The sequence below is a fragment of the Phycodurus eques genome, chromosome 4 (genome assembly GCF_024500275.1).
Source record: "Phycodurus eques isolate BA_2022a chromosome 4, UOR_Pequ_1.1, whole genome shotgun sequence".
In the NCBI taxonomy this organism is placed as follows: Eukaryota; Metazoa; Chordata; class Actinopteri; order Syngnathiformes; family Syngnathidae; genus Phycodurus; species Phycodurus eques.
In genome coordinates this window covers 25,875,701-25,900,922 of record NC_084528.1, presented here as the reverse complement: position 1 = coordinate 25,900,922, position 25,222 = coordinate 25,875,701, and the positions used below count along the sequence as shown (strand labels likewise).

Sequence of the window (25,222 nt, the reverse complement as noted above, 5' to 3'; positions counted from 1 at the left end):
TTCAGTTCAGATAAGCGGAAATCAATTACTTTCTGCCACCCGGAAGTAGCCTGGCACCTATTGTTTACAAACGTTATGAAACAGTCTATAACTAGTCCATTCATTCATCCATTTTCAACACCGCTTATCCTGGTTAGGGTCGCGGGACGCTGAAGCCTGCAACATGATTGGCTCCTGCAGGCTACTCAGATATGACGAGTTGACCATTATAAATATGTATCACACTTGGACAAAATAAACAAGGCGCGTTTCCTGCAACCAGTAATATTGTGGCAGGGCGTGTCCTGCCTAAAACACGAGCGGGATTCCTAGCAACGCACCGCCAGCAGACGACACGGGGTAGCTACGTGACACAGCAGCAGTGCATTCTGGGACTTGTTGTCTCAGCAGTCGGTGTCCAGACTGCATCAGTGATTAGATTTCAGCAAAACTACTGCAGTGGCATCTAGTGGACAAGTGTGGTTGGTGATGCATTCGTCAAAATATGAATAATCCAATGAATACTTTTTTTGACACGATGATGAATGTTGTTTCTTATTATTTAAAGCTGCAATATGTTAATATCTGTTTAAATCTTTGTTTTAGCAGTCTAAAGTCACGTGCCCACAAGGTCATAAAATTTGGAATTTGACAAAATTTTGCCTTGAGTATTGTACACTTTCACAATCCTGCTCATATTTTAGCTTTTTTTTTTTGCAACGCATATTCCAAAAGAAGTAGGAGCCTCAACAAGGTGACAGATTATTTCCATGATTTCTTTTTGGGGAGATTTAACAAAAAAATAGGGAATTAGGTAAAGAAAAAAAGATGATTTTTATTGATGGAACTCACATATTTGCATACACATACTTTTGAAATATATTAACATTTATGATCTTAGATAATAGACTGAATACAAATATGACCTCTTCTACAAATATCGGCGTACATGTGCAATATTTACCGGAGTAGTTCTGCCTTCATATGACGTAAATGATACACGGTGATATAACTGCACTCTTCATGAATATATATATATATATATATATACTGTATATATAAATATGGCCTATTTATTTCATTCCCTTAGCCACTCCCGCACCCTGAGCTAACATGGATCATCATAACGAACGTAAACTCTTAAAATGCACACTGAAATAATCTAGAAGAAGCAGCGCTTTAAAATTGTCTGTGTCATTATCTTCATCATTATGTCATCGGAATGATTGACTTTACCAAAAGGAAAACAAGATTTGTTTCTTATGCAAGATATACACTACATTTAAGGTAAAAACAGGAACGACATGTAACTGAAAATTCTTTCTAGAACAGTGTTACACGTTTGGGTGTGAGAAGCACATGCAGACGAACATCAACATCATCATAATCACCATCACAATCATCATCATGTCAGGTGACTGCTTCACATTACCAAAAACAAAACAGCAACATTGTGATGGAAAAAAGAGAAGATCAATTTCAGGCAAAAACAACCAACCATGTGACTCAAATAATATAGAAGGACTTTTGAAAGTGGAGTTGAGATTTTGGGTCGATCTCATCATGTTAATTATGTCATGTGTCGACTTCACTTTAACAAAAAGAAAAGATTTGTCTGTTTTAAACAATAATAATAAAAGGTTAAAACAATTATTTGTAACTGAAATAATACAGATCTTTGATAATTATGCTGTTGGGTGTTTGGTTGTGAACACACAAAGACGAACATCCTTTACTTTACCAAAATGAAAACGAAAATAATTTCTTACAGGGAAAAGAAAATCAAAGGAAGATGCGTGACTGAAATAATGTAGAAGAGCTTAAAAGTGGTGCAGTTGACAGTTTGGGTGTGAACAGCACATGCAGACAAACATGATGTCATTTGACCGTTTCATTAAAAAAAAAAAAAGAATACAACAAGATTCGTATAGGATGGAAGTGTCAGATAAAAATGCGAGCTGTGCTTGTCGTGTTCATTTATGTACACTAGTAGAAAGTTTTTAGCGCATGCGGGTAAATATTGTTACAGTAACTGCTGGCAAAAGTGTCTGACGTTTTTTTTTCGGGTGGAGGGGAATGTGAAGTGCCTTCCTCGCCCCGTGTTTATGGCTAAAAAATTCTTCACTCGCACAGGTAACGAATACAGTACGACAGGACCACAGAGAACGCGTTTGTGTGTGTTTGTGTACAGTAACACAAAGGTTCCATAACGTCTCCAGAAAAGGACAAGACAAGGGGGATGGAGGATTGATCCCCGTGCTGCAAAGTCTGAGATGTGCTTGATGTTGCCACGGCAACCAATCGCAACAAGTCACAGTGTCAGCTGACAGAGCCCGCCCAAGGGGCCCCAAGCACCATTTGATTTGGGCCAGTATAGATATATAGCTTAAAATGTTTAAAAAGCAAAAGAGAGAGAGTACCGGTATTACAGAAAATATGGGATGCATGCACATTTGGGACACACAGAAAAGAGACACACATTCACACAGGATACATTTATGGGACACACTGAAACAGGACACACACAGGATGGACACACATTCAAACAAGACACAAAGTCACACACATTCACTCACATAGGACACATACACATACCTGAGACACACAAACACACACGATGTTTGTACAAACACACACACACACACACGCAGGATGGACACATGCATAAGGGGCACACACATTGGATGCACAGACATTCCATTCATTATTATGGGACACACACACACCTGAACAGAGACACATACAGGGGGGGACACACACGATTAACACACATTCATAAGGGAGACACACACATATGGGACACACAAAACAAACACACACACACAAAAAACAGACACACAAAATGTTTTAAAAAAACAAAAATACATTTGAATAATTAGTTACATTGAAAAATGTACAAAAGTTCACTTAAAGCAATAGTCCCGAAAAAAAACTTCATCCAAACATTCAAGTTTTTTGTTACTCTGTTCTTCCTTAATAGAATGTATAGAATAAAAAAATGAGAAATAAAATCACTTGATGGGCAACTGTTCTTGGGGCCCCCCCGAGTGGTCGCGGGACCCTGAGCAGGTGCGTAGTTAAGTTATGCCTTCGGCCGGCTCTGTCAGGTGGTGTTCGGTGCCCCGTGTGTGGTACTCCCGCCGTGAGGCGGTCCCGCCACCGTGACGCGGGCCCCGCTTTTTTCCCCCTGCAGTCCGGTCTACTTGTAGAGGAGCGGGATCTGGCTGTTGTGACAGTGGTTGCGGCTCATCTTACTCTCGGCCGGGTACAAGTTGGACGAGTTGGAAAAGGACGGCGGCAGCGAGTGATTGTCGGCGCTGGGGTAGCCGGGCGGGGGCAGCAGAGACTTGGGGTCCGTCTGGGACGAGGGCGGCGGCAGGGGCGGTATCGGGGCGCTGTGGTTCTGGCCCGCCGACGGGCGGCGGCGGCTGCGTAGGGCTTGTCTCTCGGCCAGCTGGTTGCGCAGCGCCGACACGCGCTCCTCTTTCTAAACAACAAACGGACACGCGACTTTTTAGTGTGGACGAGGGTGACACACTGACAATAATACATGGGACACAACACACACGGGATGAACACACACTGTACGGGAGAGACACACGTGCACACAGGATACACAGAAAACCCTCAAAAACACACACATAAACTGAGCAGACATACACTCATACAAGACAGACACACACACAGGGAACACACACTCAAAAGGGCGTACACACGAGACATGTAATGTACATGCAGGACACTCACGCACTGTAGGACACAAATTCATATGAGACAGACTCTAACACTGAACAGACACACACTCCCACTTACACACACAGACACTGGGCAGACACACTCATACACACAACACACACAAAAGGACAGACATAGTGTTGAGCAGTGTTGCGCTGACCTCCTGTATGATCTTCTGCAGCTCCCTGTTTTCTCTCTCCAGCTGCCGCGACTTCTCCTCGTCGTTGTTGTTGGTCGACGAGCCCGTCTTGAGCGTGTCCTGCTGCTCCGATTGCCACTCGCCGCGCGTGATCAGACGACGCATCTGCACGGAAAGGCATGAATACATTCAAATGTGAGCTCATTTTTTTATAAAAACACACATATATAAAACAATAATAATCATGATTGACAATTAATGAAATTGTTAAATATCATCAGGAAAAATATGACGGCTATTATTTATATAATTCAATTTCTAAATTTATTTTTTAAATTTAAAGAAAATATTTTTTTTCCTTTTCTATTTTTTTTCATTTACTCATTTTGACACAAAAAGCCTTGTATTAATATATTTGTTTGCTGCAATTAAAAACAATTCTCCCTTAATTAAATTACAAAATATAAAAATATAAAAAGAAATAATTATAGTGAGATTATAGTGAGTCTATCTATTACTTATTTGTTTCATGAACAAATTATAATTTTTGAAAAAATTGTATATTCTATTTTATTTATTTTGGCACAAAAATCCTGTTTACTCCTATGAATTAAAGTAAAGCAGAATAATTTATGAAAGTGTCTGAATTGTGAAATATAATCATGAAAAAAATAATATTGAGCCCACTTATTACTAATTTCAATAGGAATTGTATGAATTTATTTTGAAATACTTTTTATTTTATCAATGAGTTAAGCGCAAAACCCTCCATACTAATGCATTCAAATTATCTAAAAAATATACATTAAACATTTTAAAAGTTTAATGTATTAATATTGAATTACAACCCCGATTCCAATGAAGTTGGGACATTGTGTTAAACATAAATAAAAACAGAATACAATGATTTGCAAATCACGTTCAACCTATATTTAATTGAATACACTACAAAGACAAGATATTTAATGTTGAAACTGATAAACTTGATTGTTTTTCGCAAATAATCATTAACTTAGAATTTTATGGCTGCAACATGTTCCAAAAAAGCTGGGACAGGATCATGTTTACTACTGTGTTACATCACCTTTTCTTTTAACAACATTCAATAAACATTTGGGGACTGAGGACACTAATTGTTGAAGCTTTGTAGGTGGAATTCTTTCCCATTCATGCTTGATGTACAGCTTCAGCTGTTCAACAGTCCGGGGTCTCTGTTGTCGTATTTTACACTTCATAATGATGGTTCTTTTCCTCTTTGGCCCGTAGGACACGACGTCCACAATTTCCAAAAGGAATTTGAAATGTGGACTCGTCGGACCACAGAGCACTTTTCCACTTTGCATGAGTCCATCTTAAATGAGCTTAGGCCCAGAGAAGATGGCGGCGTTTCTGGGTGTTGTTGATAAATGGCTTTTGCTTTGCATAGTAGAGTTTCAAGTTGCACTTACGGATGTAGCGCCGAACTGTATTTACTGACATTGGTTTTCTGAATTGTTCCTGCGCCCATGTGGTGATATTCTTTACACATGGATGTCGGTTTTTGATGCAATGCCACTTGAGGGATCGAAGGTCACGGGCATTCAATGTTGGTATTCGGCCTTGCCGCTTACATGCAGTGATTTCTCCAGATTCTCTTAACCTTTTGATGATATTATGGACCGTAGATGATGAAATCCCTTGCAATTGTACATTGAGGAACATAGTCCTTAAACTGTTCGACTATTTTCTCACGCACTTGTCCACAAAGAGGCAAACCTCGACCCATCTTTTCTTGTGAATGACTGAGCAATTCAGGGAAGCTCCTTTTATTCCCACTCATGGCACCCGCCTGTTTCCAATTAGCCTGTTCACCTGTGGGATGTTCCAAACAGGTGTTTGATGAGCATTTCTCAACTTTCTCAGTCTTTTCTGCCACCTGTCCCAGCTTTTTTGGAACGTGTTGTAGCCATAATATTCTAAGTTAATGATTATTTGCTAAAAACAATAAAGTTGATCAGTTTGAACATTAAATATCTTGTCTTTGTAGTGTATTCAATTAAATATAGGTTGAACATGATTTGCAAATCATTGTATGCTGTTTTTGTTTATGTTTAACACAAAGTCCCAACTTCATTAGAATTGGGCTTGTACATTATGAAATATAACGTGAAATAATTAACTTGAGCCTATTTATTATTTAGTTCATGACCAATACATTTGTTCTATGACCTTTTGTTATTTATTAAATGAAAATGGAAATAACAAACGTAATGAACTAGATATTTAATGGCTTTATATTTCGTTAATGAGGGCACAAAAAGCCCAAATGGTAAGTATTCTCTCTGAAGCTGTCTTCACCAGACATTCCCGCAGATGGCAGTGTTTCCTCTTCAGTTCTGATGCAAAACCAATGTAGTTTCACATTGCATTTCTAAACGGAATATGCACCTTTGGCACAAAGAGGACCACCAGGGTGATGTAGGCCGAGAAGACGATGGCCAGGGCGGCGAAGGCGAAAGAGGCATCCTGCTGAGAAGACAGGATCATCGTCACCGGAGCCGTGATCAGACACAGCACCTGTGAGAGGACACAGACCGAACTCAGTTAAAGCACAAAACTCCGCCAAGGCCTATACGCGTAGACAGGAGCGCGTGACTCACCGCAACGTTGTAAATGGCCATGCCGACCGCCCGGTGGTCATTGATCTTCTCCGTGGAGACGGACTTGGTCTCGTAGGCCAGGAAGATGCCGAGCAACAGCAGCAGACCCTTGTAGCCGTACACCACACCTGCAGGGGACAGCGTGGGGTCCACACAGTGTTTTAGCAATGCCGACATGAAGATACAGCGGTACCTTCGACTTCGTGACTAAACTGGGAACTCAATTTACTTGTACAGTACGCGGGAGGAAAATTATAAATACATAAACCAACAACAAGTGTCTTCTTTCCAGTACCTTAATTGCTCTGTTTTTTTTCTTCTTCACTCGAGTTGCAACACAAAGCAAAAAAATCGCAACGGTTCCTAACACAAAAAAAACCTCGAAAATTGGAGCACTCATGAATCAAGGTATCACTGTACTCCACTAATGTGCGCTAATTGTCCATGCGGGGAGGACTACGTAAGAACCTTTGAACCAACCGTACTAGTTTTCAATTTGATAAGGGCCTTGGTGGCATTTTATGGCATTTCAGCAAGAACACAAAACCGGGACGGTGAGTTTTTAATGAAATAACAAAAGCTAGGTAAAAAAAATAACAAAAAAAAAAACTAGCATACCGTAATTTTTCGAGTATAATATGCATTTTTTTTGCTACAAAATTCATTAAAATATGAAGTGTGCGTATTATACATATGGACGAAAGAAAATGAAAAAAAATTCACATTGACTAGATGTATACCCGTAGCTAGGGGTTGTGAAAAAAAGTGTACTTTCATTCCAATAGGACATGTAATATCTTGTTACAAATGTGTAAATAACATAATTTTTGTTGTGTCTTTGAAACCCATTTAAAATCAGTTAGGTTCTCACCAACCCTAACATTAGCCCAAACCCTAACAATCGCAAGCCGAATCCAATCAACGATCACCCGAACAACTATTCCATATAACAGACAGGTTTTAATGACAAGTACCTGCAGTCTTTGCATTACGTAATAGCTAAAGAGAAACAAGTTTCATTAATCAATATGAACTGCTAACCATTACACTACTGTTCTGTCATTGTAGATCACTCCCAAGCAATTGTAATGAGAGCAAATTCGAGCTGAATCAAATTCATGCGGAACTTTCTATGACCAAATCCAGAAAAGAGGTTAGCTGACTTTCTGTGTGTGCATCCATGAGTACGGGCCAATGATTTGAACAAGACGACGAATGGTCAGCACTCTGGACTATCAATCAGTTATCGAAGTTCAAATCTCAGTGAAACCTTTCACAGATTACAGTAAAATTTTAATGGTTTGTGAAGAGCTCAGTGAAATTTCTTAGGAGTGATTCGGAACAAGGAAACATAGGTACCATGGTGTAAGGGTTAGCACTCTGGACTCTGAATCCAGCGATCCGAGTTCAAGTCTCAGTGGAACCTTCGAGATGTTAAAGCAAATGGCCTAGAGGTGTAAAATCCCCCCAAGCTAACTGTAGGGGCCATAATATAGTGGTTAGTCCTAAGGACTATGAGAGCTTTGTGCTTTGCTTGAGGGATTCAAGCAACATTAAGTAATGCAATAGCTGCGGAAAATGTGAATCGTATGACCTTTGATCACGTGTGAGAGTCACAATTTAAATTTCTCTGGTAAATTTTCTCCATCCATGGTGAAATTGTTGGAACTCTGGATTTTGAGTCCAGCGATCTGATGTCAAATCATAGTTAAGCAATAGATTACAGTAACATCAAATGAAGAAATTCTGAAGTTGGAACTCACTGAAATGGCTTAGAATGGTAAAAAAAAACCACACTTGTAAATAATGTACAGTATATGGTTTTATGGATAGCACTATGGACTCTGAATCTAGTGATCTGAGTTCAAGTCATGGTGGAACCTCCATTGTTTAAAATTACATTGAATTATCAGAATCAGAATCATCTTTATTTGCCAAGTATGTCCAAAAAACACACAAGGAATTTGTCTCTGGTAATTGGAGCAGCTGCAGTACGACAACAGACTGTCAATTGACAGAGAACACTTTTGAGACATAAAGACATTGACAAAAAAAAAAACAGTCACTGAGCAATAAAGGGTTGCTAGTTATCTGGTAATGGCGGTACATTTTTATTTTTATTTTTTTTGGACAATTGTGCAAAAAGAGGCCGAGTCCTCTAGCACTTAGAGCAGTTCGAATGGCTAATATTGCAAAAGTCCGGTGCAATGACCATTAACCTCCGCCCTACAAATTTAACAGAAACGGAAGCTCTTCAACACCAGCAGAGCTCCTATCTGTTGGTTCCATGGTGTAATGGTTAGCACTCTGGACTTTGAATCCAGCAATCTGAGTTCAAATCTCAGTGGAACCTTAAGTGTTGATTAAAGTAATTGACTAAGCACATAATGATTGTGGAGGCTCAATTTTTGATCCTGCTCGGAGTGGAACTCATTGATTTGGTTTAGAATGGTGAAAAATCACATGGAACTAAAATAGGTTCGATGGTATAATGGTTAGCACTTTGGGTGCAATCAGAGTTCAAGTCTCAGTCTCACCCTCACTTAATAAGAAATTTTCAGTTTGTATAGCAGAAATATTCTTACACTTCGAATTGGAACTCATTGACATGGCTTAGAATGACCTCTAGTTATGTAGGTTCCATAATGTAATGGTAAGCAAACTGGATTTTGAATCTGGTAATCAGAAATCAAGTCTTGGTTGATAAAGTCACATTGGCTGATTATACGTTCCATTTGTAAAGGCAACATTTTTGATAACTTGCAGTGAAGCAAATTGAAATAGCAACGAGGCACTTTCAAGCGGCCATGACAGCTGGAAGCCCCGGTCCACACTCTGGCTGTCAACTTGGGCATTTAAAAAAAAAGAAAATTCGGCCCCTCCTCAGTATTTTGCCTCTCTCTGCGTGACATGCGCACACTCATGGCCAACAACAAGGCGCTCTAAAGTGGCCACGCCAGTGGACTATCCCGAAGGAAGATGCATTTTCAGATTGTATGTGATTTAACAGCATGTCGCAATAGCGCCGGCCGGATAACCACTAATGCAAACAACGGCGTTCAGGCGTCACATGGAACCGTTTTAACCACACCCAAAAATAATTTGGAAAACTGAAATGTTGAGAAACAGTTCAATACAACCTATCCATAATTACTGTAATTAGTACAGTACATAGATCTGTCTTTGCACATATTTTCGCCAATTATATCTTCAAAGATATATAAAGTGCTTCGAAACAAATCTCTGAATTCAATTTACAGGGTCTTGTATGTGTCTTACTCGTGGTTGATTGGATATCATGTCCAGGGTGTTGTAGAACTCCAGACAGAAAGGTTCCAATGGTGTATTGGTTAGCATTTTGGATCTAGAATCCACTGAGTAGTTCAAATCTAGAAATAAATAAATAAAAGCCCTAGCCCCTTTAACACCACGAGTGCATGTGTACATATGCTCCATGGTGTCATGGTTAGCATTCTGGACCTTGAATCCAGTGATCTGAGTTCAAATCTTAGTGGAACATTCAGTGCTTTCTGCTCAACTGATTAAAAGCAACATGAATGAATAATCCAATGCTTGGAACATAAAATACTAACTGCCTCTCTCTGTATATATTTGTTTGATTCCTGTTTTTGGCTCTGTCTTCTATGGAAGTTGAAAGTCCAAGAAGTCACCCGGCATCATGCAGACTGACAGAAAAAAAGAATAAAAGCAGCGGGAGAACGAAAATAAGGAGGCGTCTTGCCGCTGTCCATTGTCTCATCTGGCGCGCTATGGCGACATCTGTGAAACGCTATGAGGCCCTGACCTACTTTGTGACCCACATAAAAAAAGTTCAATGTGAGCACCATTGTTCTGTCATTAGACACACATGCGAAGAAAAAGATGACCAAGACAACTCACCCAGCCATGTGTTCATCTTCTCTGAGCTGCAGTGCTCCAGCAGAGGCTGGATCAGAACATCCAAGTCTACTTTGGGGGCCTCTCTGGTGAACTTCTGCTCCAGATGAGATGATGAAGAGATGGGAGGAAGATGAGATGAGAAGATGGAGAGATGACTTACGAATTTGAAATTACACCAACATTTCACAAAAACAAATAATTGCGTCCAACCAAGGTCCACTATAGCTTATTGTTAACAAATAGTGCTGAACACCATAGACGAGCTAACATAAATGAACTCATTCAGTGTCATAGAAGTTTATAGACAGCAACTGGAATCCAACCGTTTACGTGTTTTTCAATGGGTTGGTGTGGAAGAAGGTATCGCCCAGCTTGTCTGTGAAATTCAGGTTTATAAACCAGTGTAATGTCTAACAGATGCCTATAGATGGTGGTGTTTGGATTTGAGTTCAGCACTGCTTTTGAGGAGAAGATACTGTAAATATGAGGTGATGAATTTCATCTTGTCACTTTGATTATGAGGGAGAGAAATGTCAACATGTTGGAACCCTAACCCTAACCCTTGGCTATGGCCTGACTAAATGAAACACAGTTTCTTACACCAAGATGCCACAAGATGGTGCCAAAGGAACACTTTTATATCAGACAAGACAACACTGTAATGTCATCTAATCATGGTCCACTAGCATAACGCTAACTTGTGAAACGCCATAGACGGAGTAACGGAAATTAGCATCACTGTTACAGTAATTAGAAATCTTCAAACACAAACGGAGCATCAACACCTACAAACAAAGTAGAATACAATACTCACAGGCATATATTTGCTCTACTTATGGTGGGGGTTTTATTGTATTGGGCCGGGCATCTGGTGGTAATCTTACCTCCACGGTGATGTGCAATGGGTCCACGATCTGCCAGATGACCAGCGACAGGAAGTCTACAGCCAGCAGCACGCCCACCGTGGCATACAGTTTCCATGGCTCCAGCTGTTGCTAAGTCAAAGACACAAATGCATGACAAACACACAACAAACACACAAACAAAGATGAACGCTTGTTAGCCAATAGCAGGGACTTTCGTAGATGTAAAAACAAAAATGAAAATCAAAACCAAAGATAAAATGTGTATATAAAATATTTTGACATTTTAACCAGAAAAATGCTAATTTTTCAATTGTATTGTTTAGAATTAGATTATTTATCATTAATTAAACATTGTTTAATAAAATAAAAAAGTAAAATGTCTTATTCTTGTATTTCACATATTGTTTATTTAACTACAGAAATAATAATTAATAATGCTCTATCTCAAATTGTATTTTTTTATATTAAATCTAATCATGCATTAACCAACAATTTAATCAAATAAAAAATGTAAACTGCGTCATTCCTCTAATATTTTTGTATTTGATATAAAATTGTTTGTTTTAATAAACAAATAATGCATGCTAATGATTTATTGAAATTGCGCTGTTTATAATAAGTTCATTTATATACATTTCACCAGTTGATTAATTAAATTACAAATATACACTCATTAATTGTTCTAATATTTTTATATTTTATTCCACAATTGTTTATTTTGATATTTAAGTAATTTATACTAAATTGTATCATTCATCATTTCTTGTTTGTCCATCCATCCATCCATTTTCTGAGCCGCTTCTCCTCACTAGGGTCGCACAGCATTTATTGTTTGTATTTAATCTAATAATTTTAATTAATTAATTATCATTTTTAGATAAAAGTAAAAATGTAAAATGGTTTATTTTTCTCATCTTCTTGTATTTATTTTAAAATTGTTTGTTTTGCTACTAAAATAGTACGGGATGCCCATTTTCACATTTTGTTGTTTATCATTAATTTATTTATAATTGTTTGACCTACTATTTAATAAAATAAGAAATGGAGTATTGTTTCTTTCAATCATATTTTTTCATCACTTACAATAAATAAACAAATAATTTAATGAGATAAATGAAAAATGAATACAACAAATCAATGCATTTTAATTAACCAAATTTTAAGGGGAAAATGTGCAAATAAATGATTGGTGGGCTGGATTAAAGAGCAAAAAAACAAAATAAGTAAAATGTATATAAAGTTCAACTGCCTGGAAAATCAATCAAGTACAGTATCAAAGTATTTGTACTTGGTCATTTCCCACCAGTTCCATGCAGCCATAACTGTTCTAGCTGTCTGAATGACAGTGAATGCATCACCACTGACTTGCGCTTAAAGCATTTCTTCACAAGCAGCTTGTTCCCAGACTGTTAATACTCATCCACATTTATAAATATTCATAAATCTTGCACTCTCCATCTTGTGATTAAGAACCAGAGTTAAGTGTATCTTGCGGGGCCTTCATGTTGAATTATCTTCACATATGCAAACGCACACGCAGTTAAAAAAGAGAAAAAAAAAGACAGCTGAGGACGACCACAGCTCATAGAACGCTCGATATATACCTAAGTGTGCGGCGTTCAGGATGGCTGGGAAGTGACGACATCGCCAGTTTAGGGATTAAGACATGCAACTCTGGCCGGAAACGTGGCTGACCATTGGGATTAGATTTGGTTGAAACTTGAAACCTGTCTTGAAACCCTAATTTGAAACTCTAACCCTTTCTAGAAGCCCTAACCCTGATTTGAATTTGAATTGTATCTTGTCTAAAACCCTAATTTGAAACCTTAACCTTTGCTTGAAACCATGCCTCAGGCCTAAAACCCTAATTTGACGCCCTAAAAAAACCTAATCCAGGCTTGAAATCCTAACTGGAATCCCTAATTTGAAACAACAACCCTGTCTTTTAGACCTAACCCTGTCCTGAAACCCTAATTTTAAACACTAATCATGTTTTGAAACCCTAATCTGAAACCCTAACCTTTTCTTGAAACCGTAACTCAGTATCAAAACCCTAATTTGAAGCCCTAACATTTTGGCTTGAATCCCAAACCTTGACAAGAAACCATAACTCGAAACCTGTCTTGAAACCTTACTTTAAATTGCAACCTTGAATCCTAACTGTAATTTTAATCCCTAAAACTGATTTGAAACACTAACACTGTCTTGAAACCCCAATTTGAAACCCTAACACAAGCAAGAAATCCTAATTTCACAATGTAACCCTGTTTTGAAACCTTCATTTGAAAGCAGTACCTTCTTCTTCTCCTTCTTATCGTCCTTCTTCGTGAAGAGGGTATGGACCCACCAGATCTTGGTGAACATGCTGCCGTACGCCAGACTGAAGCCCAAACCCAGCAGCCACAGCCGAAACTGCAGACGGGAAAACATAAAAAAAAGGAAAATATGTTAATTTTTTTTCAGAGCAAAGAGGAGTCCATCGGGTGCCGCCTGAGTGTGAATATTATACTTCGGAATATTAAACTTCATCTGTCATTGACCCCAAAGGTGGACCATTAATTACCAGCACAGAAATTGTGCAGATCCCAAAGACACTTAGAAGAAAAGCAATTTCGCCATTTCTACTTTTTTTTAAATTATTATTATATTTGTCCGTTTTCTAAAGGGCAAGAAGAGGCAAATTAATGGTCCAATAACATTCTCAACATAGACCAAATCCCTCTGGATTAAACCTATTAAAAAAGTTGAATTTTTCAGCAGCAAAATTAATTCACTTATTAATGACCCCAAGGAAGTTAGAAAACATTAGCCCCCAACACCAGTTTCACCGATCGTCATGAAAGTGGGTGGACGCGGCTATCATAACAGGACGCATGATAAAAATCTCAGGGACCTATGCCCCAAATTGAACAGGAGGTCAGCCATTTTGTTTTGAAGCAGCCTTTTTTCGGCGAATTCGTACTTTAACAACAATAACAAATATGTCCCCAACACCAGTTTGTCCAATAGGCATTATATTGGTTGGAGACGGATATGTCAATCATAACTAGAGACACAAAAAAAGTCTCAAGGACTAATGCCCAAAATCTAACAGCAAGTCAGACACTTTGTGTGAAGTAGTCTTTTCTGGCTAATTCTATGGCCCGTGACACCAGTTCTACCGATCAACATGATATTAGTTGGACATGTCTGTCATAACGGGACGCACAAAAAAGTCACAAGGACCCATGATCAAATTTTAACAGGAAGTCAGCCCATTGCTTTGAATGAGCCATTTTGTCATTTTCCATATTCTAGGGTGAAAAAGTCATGACACCAGTTTCGCCGATTGATGTGAAATTGGGCGGACATGTAATAATGTCCGCCCAAATAACAGGATGAACGAGAAGGTCTCAAGAACCCATGCTTAAAACTGAACAGGAAGGGGGTCATTTTAGTTTGAAGCAGCCATACTGGTGGTGGCGCTTTGCTTACCTGGCAGACGACGGGGAACTGCGATCGGTGTACGTGATGTCCGTCGATGCCGAGCGGGAAGACGGCGGCCAGCGCCATCATGCAGCCCGCCGCAGTCATGTTGTTCAGGTACGGCTGAGAGTTTTGGATGTAGCTGCAATAGCACACATACAGTACACAATTTTTTTGTATTTAATATGGAGTAGTGGTAGGTTTCTTACTTTGACTTCGTGATGATGACATACCTTGAATGAGAGACTAAATTGAAACCAAAATCCTTTTTTGTAACCCTAATTTGAACCCCAAACCCTGTCTTGAAACCTTCATTTTAAACCCTAACCCAGGCTTGAAACAGGTATTTGGACAGCGTGCAATCACTAGGGTAAACATTTTGCCCCGGTTTGTCCAATTAATGATTTGTGACAAGCCTAAATGCTCCAATTGGATGTGAAGTAGCTCGTCCGTGTGAGACTTTCAACTGAGAGCGATGTAATGAAAACATTTGATGTGATTTGACACTCTTCCCTCCGCCAAATTGCGTGTGAAATCTAATCAAAAGCTGGAGGAGATCCCCCCACCACCCACTTCCCTACCCTGGAAGCCTCCCCCCCCCCCCCCTGGTGGGAAAGAAACGCTAAAAAGTCCTGATGAGCTCACCGACATATTGGATTTGAGATCAGCGTGTCCGGGTCAAACATAAATTTAGCACGTTGGATAGACTGCAGAGAAATCTTGGATCAAAAGGCATTTTTAAAGGAATTTGGTTTGATCATTTCTCAAGCTAGCTTCCTGAACAGCAGACCACCTTGAGGCTCTCCCAATTCTGGGAACTTGAGGTACAGAACTGACTTTAAAGAAGCTCTGAATTCTGTTCAACACAACTTATTTCCCACCTGACATGCTGCGGAACCTAACGCGGAAACTTGTCAACTGACCTAATACCTTGTCAAGGACATAATTGATAAATTATGGACTATAGGGATGTTCCGAGTTGACTTTTGGTGAGAATCCCTGCACTGATCACAGAGAATTATAGAAATGCATGGTCATAGATAACCAATATCATCTCAGGAATGAAAGCAAAGTGTGAAAACTGCCTAGTTGCTCTAACCAATAGGGAAGTTGGTGAGTTGATGTTTGATTAAGAAAGCGAAAACATTAATAGTCCAATTTGTTTCCTTACCCTTTAAAAATATGATTAAAATGCAGAACTTAATTCAATTTAAGTTTCATACACCCTTCAAAACTGTAAAAAAAAATAAAATAAATTAAATGTCTTATTTTAAATTTCAACAAAAAAAATACATATACATACGTTTTAGTAACCCTTTAAAAATATGATTAAAACCATGGAGAATGAATCTAATATTAAAATGTAGAATTTAATTAAATGTAAGTTTCATTAACTCTTCAAAACTATAAATGAAAAACTGTGAAATCAAATGTCATTTTTGAAGCTTTAATTTAAAAAAAACTACATAAACATTAACCTTCAAAAATCTGGTGGCCGACTGGTTAGAGCGTCAGCCTCACAGTTCTGAGGACCCGGGTTCAATCCCTGGCCCCGCCTGTGTGGAGTTTGCATGTTCTCCCCGTGCCTGCGTGGGTTTTCACTGGGCACTCCGGTTTCCTCCCACATCCCCAAAAAAAACATGGATTCATTGGAGACTCTAAATTGCCCGTAGGTGTGGCTGTGAGTGCGAATGGTTGTTTGTTTGTTTGTTTGTGCCCTGCGATTGGCTGGCAACCAGTTCAGGGTGTACCCCGCCTCCTGCCTGATGATAGCTGGGATAGGCTCCAGCACGCCCGCAACCGTAGTGAGGAGAAGCGGCTCAGAAAAAGGATGGATGGATGGAAATCTGATTGAAAACCCAATGCCAAATATCACGAACTTCCTGGGAGTAGTATATGTTGAAGTACTTATACATGTATATGATTTTGACAGTCATAACGGGAAACCATAACGATAATGTGGCCCATGACCTAGATGAGTTTGACACCACTGGTAGAATGAAATCACAACCCCGACAGCTCTGCTGGCTGATAATACTGTCTCAGTTTCCTCTTACCGCACATTCCCGTTGTAGATGTTAAAGGTGAGACACACGATGCCCAGCAGGATGCCGAGGCCGGCGAACACGGACACGGCGGCGAACAGTTTCTGCGACAGGAAGCGGTACTCTTCCTCCACCACCGTGCGATCCGCTGGAGGCCCCGCCCCTTAATGGAGAAATTCAGCACATACAGTAGTTTGAGTGTTGATTTCATATCCTTAACGTCCATGTACTTGTTTTCACTAGTAAGAAAATTCAGCATACTAGTAAGATATCGAATAAATGCTCCAAAGGTATAGCCGGTGGAGAATTTATTATTTTACGTTTAATAAAGCGCATACATGAAGGGTGGTGTTTTGTAGAGCTGTCCTTTTCTAGGGTGGAAAATAAATATTTCCAATGTCATACTTAAATATAATGCAATAAAGGTTGATAGACTGATAAACTATATAATTTTACTTTTTAATCTAATTTTAAATTAGATGTTTTTCCTAAAAAAAGGAATAGTTAAAGTAAAGAAATAGCATATTGCAATAATACTCTGGATTAAAAATGCTGAATTTTAAAGTAATTATTTTTATTGATTTATTTATTTAATACTCTTAAAAAAAAAAAAACACAAGTAAATAGTTACAAGTTAAAATAAGTACAGTGGACCCCCACATACAGTACTCACGTTTCAGTACCCCCGGATTTACAACCCCAATTCCAATGAAGTTGCGACGTTGTGTTAAACAAATAAAAACAGAATACAATGATTTGCAAATCATGTTCAATCTATATTTAATTGAATACACTACAAAGACAAAATATTTAATGTTCAAACTGATAAACCTTATTATTTTTAGCAAATAATCATTAACTTAGAATTTTATGGCTGCAACACATTCCAAAAAAGCTTGGACAGGTGGCAAAAAAGACTGAGAAAGTTGAGGAATGCTCATCAAACACCTGTTTGGAACATCCCACAGGTGAACAGGCAAATTGGGAACAGGTGCGTGCCATGATTGGGTATAAAAGGAGCTTCCCTGAATTGCTCATCATTCACAAGCAAAGATGGGGCGGGGTTCACAAGTGCATGAGAAAATATTCGAACAGTTTAAGGACAATGTTCCTCAATGTACAATTGGAAGGAATTTAGGGATTTCATCATCTACGGTCCATAATATCATCAAAAGTTTCAGAGAATCTGGAGAAATCACTGCATGTAAGCGGCAAGGCCGAAAACCAACATTGAATGCCCGTGACCTTCGAACCCTCAGGCGGCACTGCATGAAAAAAACGGGATCAATATGTAAAGGATATCACCGCATGGGCTTAGGAGCACTTCAGAAAACCAATGTCAATAAATACAGTTCGGAGCTACATCCATAAGTGCAACTTGAAACCCTACGATGCAAAGCAAAAGCCATTTATCAACAACACCCAGAAAAGCCGCCGGCTTCTCTGGGCCCGAGCTCATCTAAGATGGACTGATGCAAAGTGGAAAAGTGTTCCGTGGTCCGACGAGTCCACATTTCAAATTGTTTTTGGAAATTGTGGACGTCGTGTCCTCCGGGCCAAAGAGGAAAAGAACCATCTTGACTGTTATGGGGCTGTATTAGTGCCATTGGCATGGGTAACTTACACATCTGTGAAGATACCATTAATGCTGAAAGGTACATGCACGTTTTGGAGAAACATATGCTGCCATCCAATCAACGTATTTTTCATGGACGCCCCTGCTTATTTCAGCAAAACAATGCCAAACCACATTCTGCACATGTTACAACAGCGTGGCTTCGTAGTTACTAGACTGGCCTGCCTGCAGTCCAGACCTGTCTCCCATTGAAAATGTGTGGTCCATTATGAAGCGTAAAATACGACAACGGAGACCCCGGACTGTTGAACAGCTGAAGCTGTACATCAAGCAAGAATGGGAAATAATTCCACCTACAAAGCTTCAACAATTAGTGTCCTCAGTTCCCAAACGTTTATTGAATGTTGTTAAAAGAAAAGGTGACGTAACATAGTGGTAAACATGACCCTGTCCCAGATTTTTTGGAATCTGTTGCAGCCATAAAACTCAAAGTTAATTATTATTTAATGTAACATTATTCTGGGGTGATGTTGTGTTGATGTTAGTGTGCAACAACAGGTGTACTACCCACTTGAATGATGCAGTGTTTGGTAACTCAAGCAAGATGGTGTGGTTTTCATTTCCTGAAAAGTAATCATTTTGCAGGTGTGAGGATTCTTCCCATCAGTGACAATATGAATACCTATATAGTGAGTGAACAGGCATGTTGTGTGCTAATTAAGAGCGTGTAGCGTGGAGTCTTGAAGGGTTAACAGCAAAAGATTCCAACATGCTCCAGCCTGAAACCAGCTTCATTGCTCACTTATGAAGTTCAACAAGGGCCCGGTGGCCCAACAAAAGCTTGGTTGGCTTCTTCTTTTTTTGCTTACTTCTCTAACCTCACAATGCCCAAATGTGTAAACAGGCAAACGCCAGTAAGAAAAACTGTGTGTGTGTGTTTGTGTGTGTGTGTGCGTGTATGTTGATGGAAAGAGCTGATACTTTACTGATACACATCCATCTAATTTTGATGTGTGAGAAAAGTAAGCCTGCGTGTTTGTCTGTGTGTGTGAACGTGCGAGTGTTTGTATGTATGTAATTAATAATCAGACAAAGACAGATTTTTGTGTCTACAGTATGTGAGAGAAAATGAATAAGGCAGTTAGTGTGTGTAAATTAAATGACAAAAGACAAACTATTGATATGGTGGTTGTTTTCTGTTATGATACAATATCGCTACTTATTAGCCTAATATAGATTTTATGTAGCAATGAGAGAGAGAAATTGTGTGACACAGCATGTATGTGTGTGCACATGTGTGCAATATTGATATTGTATCATACCGTTTCTCTTATGATACAGTATTGATACTTATTAGCCGAATATAGATTTTTGTGTCTATGTGAGAGACAGCGAAATTGGGTGCTACAGCATGTGTGCGTTTGTGTGTGGGGACGAGCGCCATGTGAAGCTGATGTCAGATGTCAGCGGCAGTGTCAGAGTGTCACCCGCCCCCCGGCTCATCACCACAGTAACGCAGCCGATGCGTCAGCGGCGCAATCCGCCTGATGACTGACAATATCTCCTTCCCACATGATGCCTGCCTGTCACGTGACGTGAGACAAAAAGTCTTGTACGTGGGTATATTTTTTTTTTTTACTGGAAGGGAGTACTGGAATTACTGGAAGGGGCTTTCTCTTAGACTGTGTTGGGAATCACTTCCTAGCCACTATACAGGGTGTATCCCCTAGTGTTCGTATGATTCGTTTTTTGACAATTTTTTTCATCTAAATTTTGTCCCAGTTATTGTACAAACGCTTGTTTTTGTACAAAACAACACTTTCTTCGGCCACATGGTGGTTTACAGAATTTAGTAGTCCCACTCAGTAAACATGCACAAAACGGTTTACACCTTGTCCTTTGTTGAACCTTTTTTATACAACCAACCAACCAACCATTTTCTGAGCCGCTTATCCTCACAAGGGTCACGAGACTGCTGGAGCCTATCCCAGCTATCTTCGGGCGAGAGGCGGGGTACACCCCCAACTGGTCGCCAGCCAATCGCAGGGCACATATAAACAAATAACCATTCACGGACACATTCACACCTACTGGGCAATTTAGAGTCTTCAGTCAACCTACCACACATGTTTTTGGGATGTGGGAGGAAACAGGAGTGCCTGGAGAAATCCCACGCAGGCACAGGGAGAACATGCAAACTCCAAACAGGCGGGGCCGGGATTTTAACTCCGGTTCCCAGACCTGTGAGGCAGATGTGCTAACCAGTCGTCCACCGTTCCACCAAATTAAACATTGTATATTAAAAAAATGTTCAACCAAACTACATAATTTAGTCTGACGAAAGTGAGAAAGTTAATGCTAACATATAATGTGAAATGCCATAGACAGACTAACGGTAACTAACATAGACGTCACTAACGCCACACAGGCGGGGCCGGGGATTGAACCCCGGTCCTTAGAACTGTGAGGCAGACGCTCTAACCAGTCTTTTATACAATAAGACAGAAAGTTCCGATTGCCAGCCATTTGATCAAGAAGGCAAGAAACAGTAGAATTTAAGAAAGCATTCAGAAAATGACTCCCCTCTGTTCCCTCTTAGTTGTATACAACATCAACTTCAATAAAGGTAAAAGTGATGTTATATGTTCATTTATCGACATCATTTATATTTATTTAATTTTGTATTTTAATTTATTTTCTGTACGTGAAGTTATAGTTATTCTTTAGAAAAAAATCTTTTTTAATTAATATTTTGGGGTGTCTGGAATTAATTAACTGGATTTTTTTTTCATTCCTATGGGAAATATTGATTTGGTTCTCATACAATACGGTTTTAGTGAGACTTTCTGGAACGGATTCATCACAAACCAAGATTCCACTGTACAAAACTATAAAATACCACTATGCTGAATGTAGTTGTTGTAATTAGTGGGCGCCCTCTGCACTTGTATCTCTGGAACAAGCCGGTCCCAATTGAGGTAATCTTTTTTTTTTTTTCGAAACACTCCAAAGGCTTTTCTTATAATGCCAGGTGCTTTAGCTCCATTGCAGTAAAGCAATTTGGATGGCTTCCTTGTTTCATTTGTGAACCTGTCAGCACATATTACGCAGAACGGGGTTTTGGTGCGTACGAGTCAACGAGCAGTAAACCCGTAGCTTAAGTAGGACTGCCGATATTGTCTAATGAAAATTGTTTGATACTGTCTGATATTGTCTAATTTTTTGTCCTATTTCCCTTTCCAAAGAAGCTCTCTGAACACATTTGTTTTTTTGAAAATCATTTTTGCTAGTTAGTGAGCTTAGGTATTTCCCGTACCACGTGAACAAGATGAGCATTTTGACAGAGGCAGAGGCGGAACCACCGGATTTTCAAAATAAAACTTCTTCCAGATTGGTGATTGATTAAATATGTTTTGATTTGTCTCTCTTTGCGGCGCGGTTGTTGGCCTACACTGATTTGCAGCACAACGATACACAATACAAAAAAACACTTAAGCAGCATTCTTAATGGTGAGGTGCTGTTTTATACACACAAGGAAATAACTGGATATACAATGCATGTGTGTGTGTTAAACACCCAGTGTCCATGATAAAATATAAAAAGGTGGAGAGAAAAGAGAGAGAAAAAAAACGAGAACAGAGTGTTGCCATGGAGACGCAGCTCAGTAACAGTTGCCACAGCGATTAGAAGAGAGAGGCGAGCTGAAGTGGTTGTTAGGGCGACTATGGAGAGAGAGAGAGAGAGAGAGAGAGGGAGAGAAGGAGGAAGGGAGTGATAGAGGGAGGAATGGAGGTAGAGATCAGGGATTGTTAGGGGAAAAAACGTCAGGACTGAAGGAGGTAGTAATGAAGGGAATGATGCAAAAATGTAATTAGGAGACAGGAAGCCAGGAGGGAGGAAAGAAACAAGTAAGGGAGGTAGTTAAGGAAATGTGTTAGAGTGAATAAACTTGCACTTGTCTGCCTTCAACAGACACATATCAGTTCCTTCAAAGGTCTCTTTTAAAAAAATTAAAATAAGATCAGCTCTCCACGGAGGTGAGCTGCATTGATCAGTGGCAGGCTCAATCCAAATGTGTCAGCGCACCAGGAACACCCCCCAAATTGGCCTGGATGACCCCAAAAACAACACGACAGTAAACTACATTGAAGGGACAAAGGTATTGGGACACAAGCGAAGAAAATTAGTTTGCATCAAAGCAAACACGTCTGCAACGATCTGCGCACTTTCATACATTGAATAATAAGACCTCCGTACATCCATCCATCCATCCATTTTCTGAGCCGCTTATCCTCACTAGGGTCGCGGGCGTGCTGGAGCCTATCCCAGCTATCATCAGGCAAGAGGCGGGGTACACTCTGAACTGGTTGCCAGCCAATCGCAGGGCACATACAAACAAACAACCATTCACACTCACATTCACACCTACGGGCAATTTAGAGTTGTCAATTAACCTACCATGCATGTTTTGGGGATGTGGGAGGAAACCGGAGTGCCCGGAGAAACCACGCACGCACGGGGAGAACATGCAAACTCCACACAGGCGGGGCCGAGGATTGAGACCTTTATTTATTTATGTATTAATGCCATTTTATTAGATAAATCCAGCTCGTTCACTACTCACCGATCCAAATGTCGTTGCCGAACCACGACAGGTTCTTCTGGGAGCTGTCGTAGTAGCCGATCTTCTTGTAGCTTCCCCCTGGTGGAGGGAGATCATTTTTCACAGCATGAAAAAAAAAAAAAAAAAGTTTATTCGTTTTTTTACGAATACAGCATCCATCCATTTTCTGTACCGCTTATCCTCACGAACAGAACCTCGAAAATTGAGTTTATTTCATGGCCATTATATTTATTTGGATACATTTTTATTAATTTAATGTAATTTTTATTTTTTATGGTACTTGTAAATATGTAACAGCTTACCTGTGTATTTATTTAAAGCAATTTGTATCTATTTGAATGTCATTTATTTAAATATTTAATAACACTTTTATTTATTTATTTTTATATATGTATTATTCAGTTTGACATATTCTGTTGTTTTTTTATGCCTTAGTTATTTATTTATTGAACTGACTTTTTTGGCATTTGTAATTATTTAATGCCTTACTTAATAGCATAATCATTTGTTTTATGGCAATTTTACTTACTTTGTCTTATTTAATTGCATGTATTTATTTCAGTCAGTTTTAATCATTTAATGGCTTGTTTACTGATTAAATGGCATTTTTATTTATTTAAAAACTTATTTATTTATTTATTTATTTTCTTTGATTTGACTACTTTTTGTTCAAGTAGCAGTTTGAAGGTTTATATTTACTGTAACATCTCTGCTAATTTCCGTTTGTCTGTCTATGGGCTTTTTGTACTATATGTTAGCATCAAGCTAACACACTTTCATTCAATGAAATGATATATATGGTTTGGTCAAACATTTTGGTGTTTAAATATACAATGTTGAATTCTCTTTTGTTTTATGAGTTAGTTTTTCAGTAAACTTCAACTGAGAGTGACAAATAAAAAGCTTGTAGCAAGCACACTTTTTGTCTCATATTAGGAGAACTGTGCAAGGGAGTTTCCTCAAAGTGATATTATACGATTGTCCCCCATTTCTTGACGGCAAGAGTGTGACAACAGGTGTTATAGAATACTTTATAAATTGTCTTTTAATACGTTTAAATGTGTTTGAAGCGTGTGGGAATGGTTAAACTATTTTTTAAAGGTTTTTTTTATATGGGCTCTCTAAATCTTACAATTTTCACCTCTCGTGGCTAGGTCAGTCATCTATCCCTATGATAAACAGGGGTTCACTCTGTCCAGGCCTGCTCAGTAAAATACTTAGTCGTCATTAAAACACATTCTCTCTTTTATACTTGATTGGCTTGTGTAGTAGTTGTACCCAATGAAGTGCACTTCTGTGATTCTCTTTACTCCAGCAGTTTTGATGTTAAGAATGAAAATGGGCAAGAAGAAAGGAGGGATAAGGAAAGCAGAAGGGGAGTAGGACAAACACAAAGGAGGGGAGAAGGGAAAAAAAGGAGCTTATGGAGCGGCCTTGACCGAGAATACTGATGAGCTCCCTCGCAATGAAGGTTTTTTTTCCCCGCTGATTCAAGTCAGGTCATTTTATTGTGAGGGCCATATTACCTCTGACACCTCTGCACAGCCGACGTGAGGCTGGAGTGTGAAGGAGGCTCATCTTTTAAGGTAGCACAGGAGAGAGGGAATAATAATCATCCCTAAAATTCACTAAGTGACAAACTGGAGCCTGGTGGCCGGTCAAGCTAATCCCGCATCAAACTGCATCAAGCACAGTTTTTTGCTCGGTGCAATTATAGAAGATACACAGGGCAGCAGAGTATGTTTGCGACTTTTCCCAAAAACATTCAAATGAATGAGACATTGCACAAAAAATGTTCTGCATCTTTCAAATTTCAACTTCAAACTGTTCCATTCATTAAAGACATCTTGGAAATTGTTTTTCATATTCCTAAAATTTCCACATTTCCCAGATTCACAAATTTTCACCATAAAATTCCCAAATGAAGAAATATTTTATATATTTACTATACCGCCTCCTTTTACATTTCTTGACTGATTTAAACCACTGCCACTTTAAAATTACTAGCATGACATTCCAACAGCTTCTTCCCTCTTGCAATCAACTTCTTAAGCCCCTAACCTACAATTCCATTTCAACATGCTGGCAATTTTTTGAATTTTTTTGACTTGAGTTTGTTGTCACATTTCTGTGGGGCCTATTATATATTACTCGTGCACTCACTGTAGTAGTCTCGCCACGCTGCACTATTTGCATATCTGTTGTTGACCAATACTGGCCACTCATGCCAGAGTAGCATCTGCTCCATTTGCA

General features: G+C 39.2%; 1 protein-coding gene and 1 non-coding gene across 4 annotated transcripts in view; one reads left to right on the top strand and one right to left on the bottom strand.

The window, feature by feature from the left end:
- Positions 1–794: 794 nt before the first annotated feature.
- Positions 795–25,222, bottom strand: part of gabbr1a (gamma-aminobutyric acid (GABA) B receptor, 1a) — a 74,677-nt gene continuing 50,249 nt past the window's right edge. For 2 of the 3 annotated variants that reach the window (XM_061674827.1, XM_061674829.1), the window contains exons 15-24: positions 22,970–23,047; positions 16,781–16,931; positions 14,733–14,865; positions 13,554–13,670; positions 11,277–11,387; positions 10,393–10,486; positions 6,493–6,620; positions 6,281–6,409; positions 3,875–4,018; positions 795–3,466 (exon numbers count right to left, since the gene is read on the bottom strand). In XM_061674827.1, the coding sequence (XP_061530811.1) occupies positions 3,179–3,466; positions 3,875–4,018; positions 6,281–6,409; positions 6,493–6,620; positions 10,393–10,486; positions 11,277–11,387; positions 13,554–13,670; positions 14,733–14,865; positions 16,781–16,931; positions 22,970–23,047 (1,373 nt within the window). In that variant the 3' untranslated portion in view covers positions 795–3,178. The remainder of the gene's footprint in view (positions 3,467–3,874; positions 4,019–6,280; positions 6,410–6,492; positions 6,621–10,392; positions 10,487–11,276; positions 11,388–13,553; positions 13,671–14,732; positions 14,866–16,780; positions 16,932–22,969; positions 23,048–25,222) is intronic. The other variant, XM_061674830.1, reaches the window with a different exon arrangement.
- Positions 8,774–8,845, top strand: trnaq-uug (transfer RNA glutamine (anticodon UUG)). The gene has a single exon. It is a non-coding gene; the product is annotated as a tRNA-Gln (tRNA).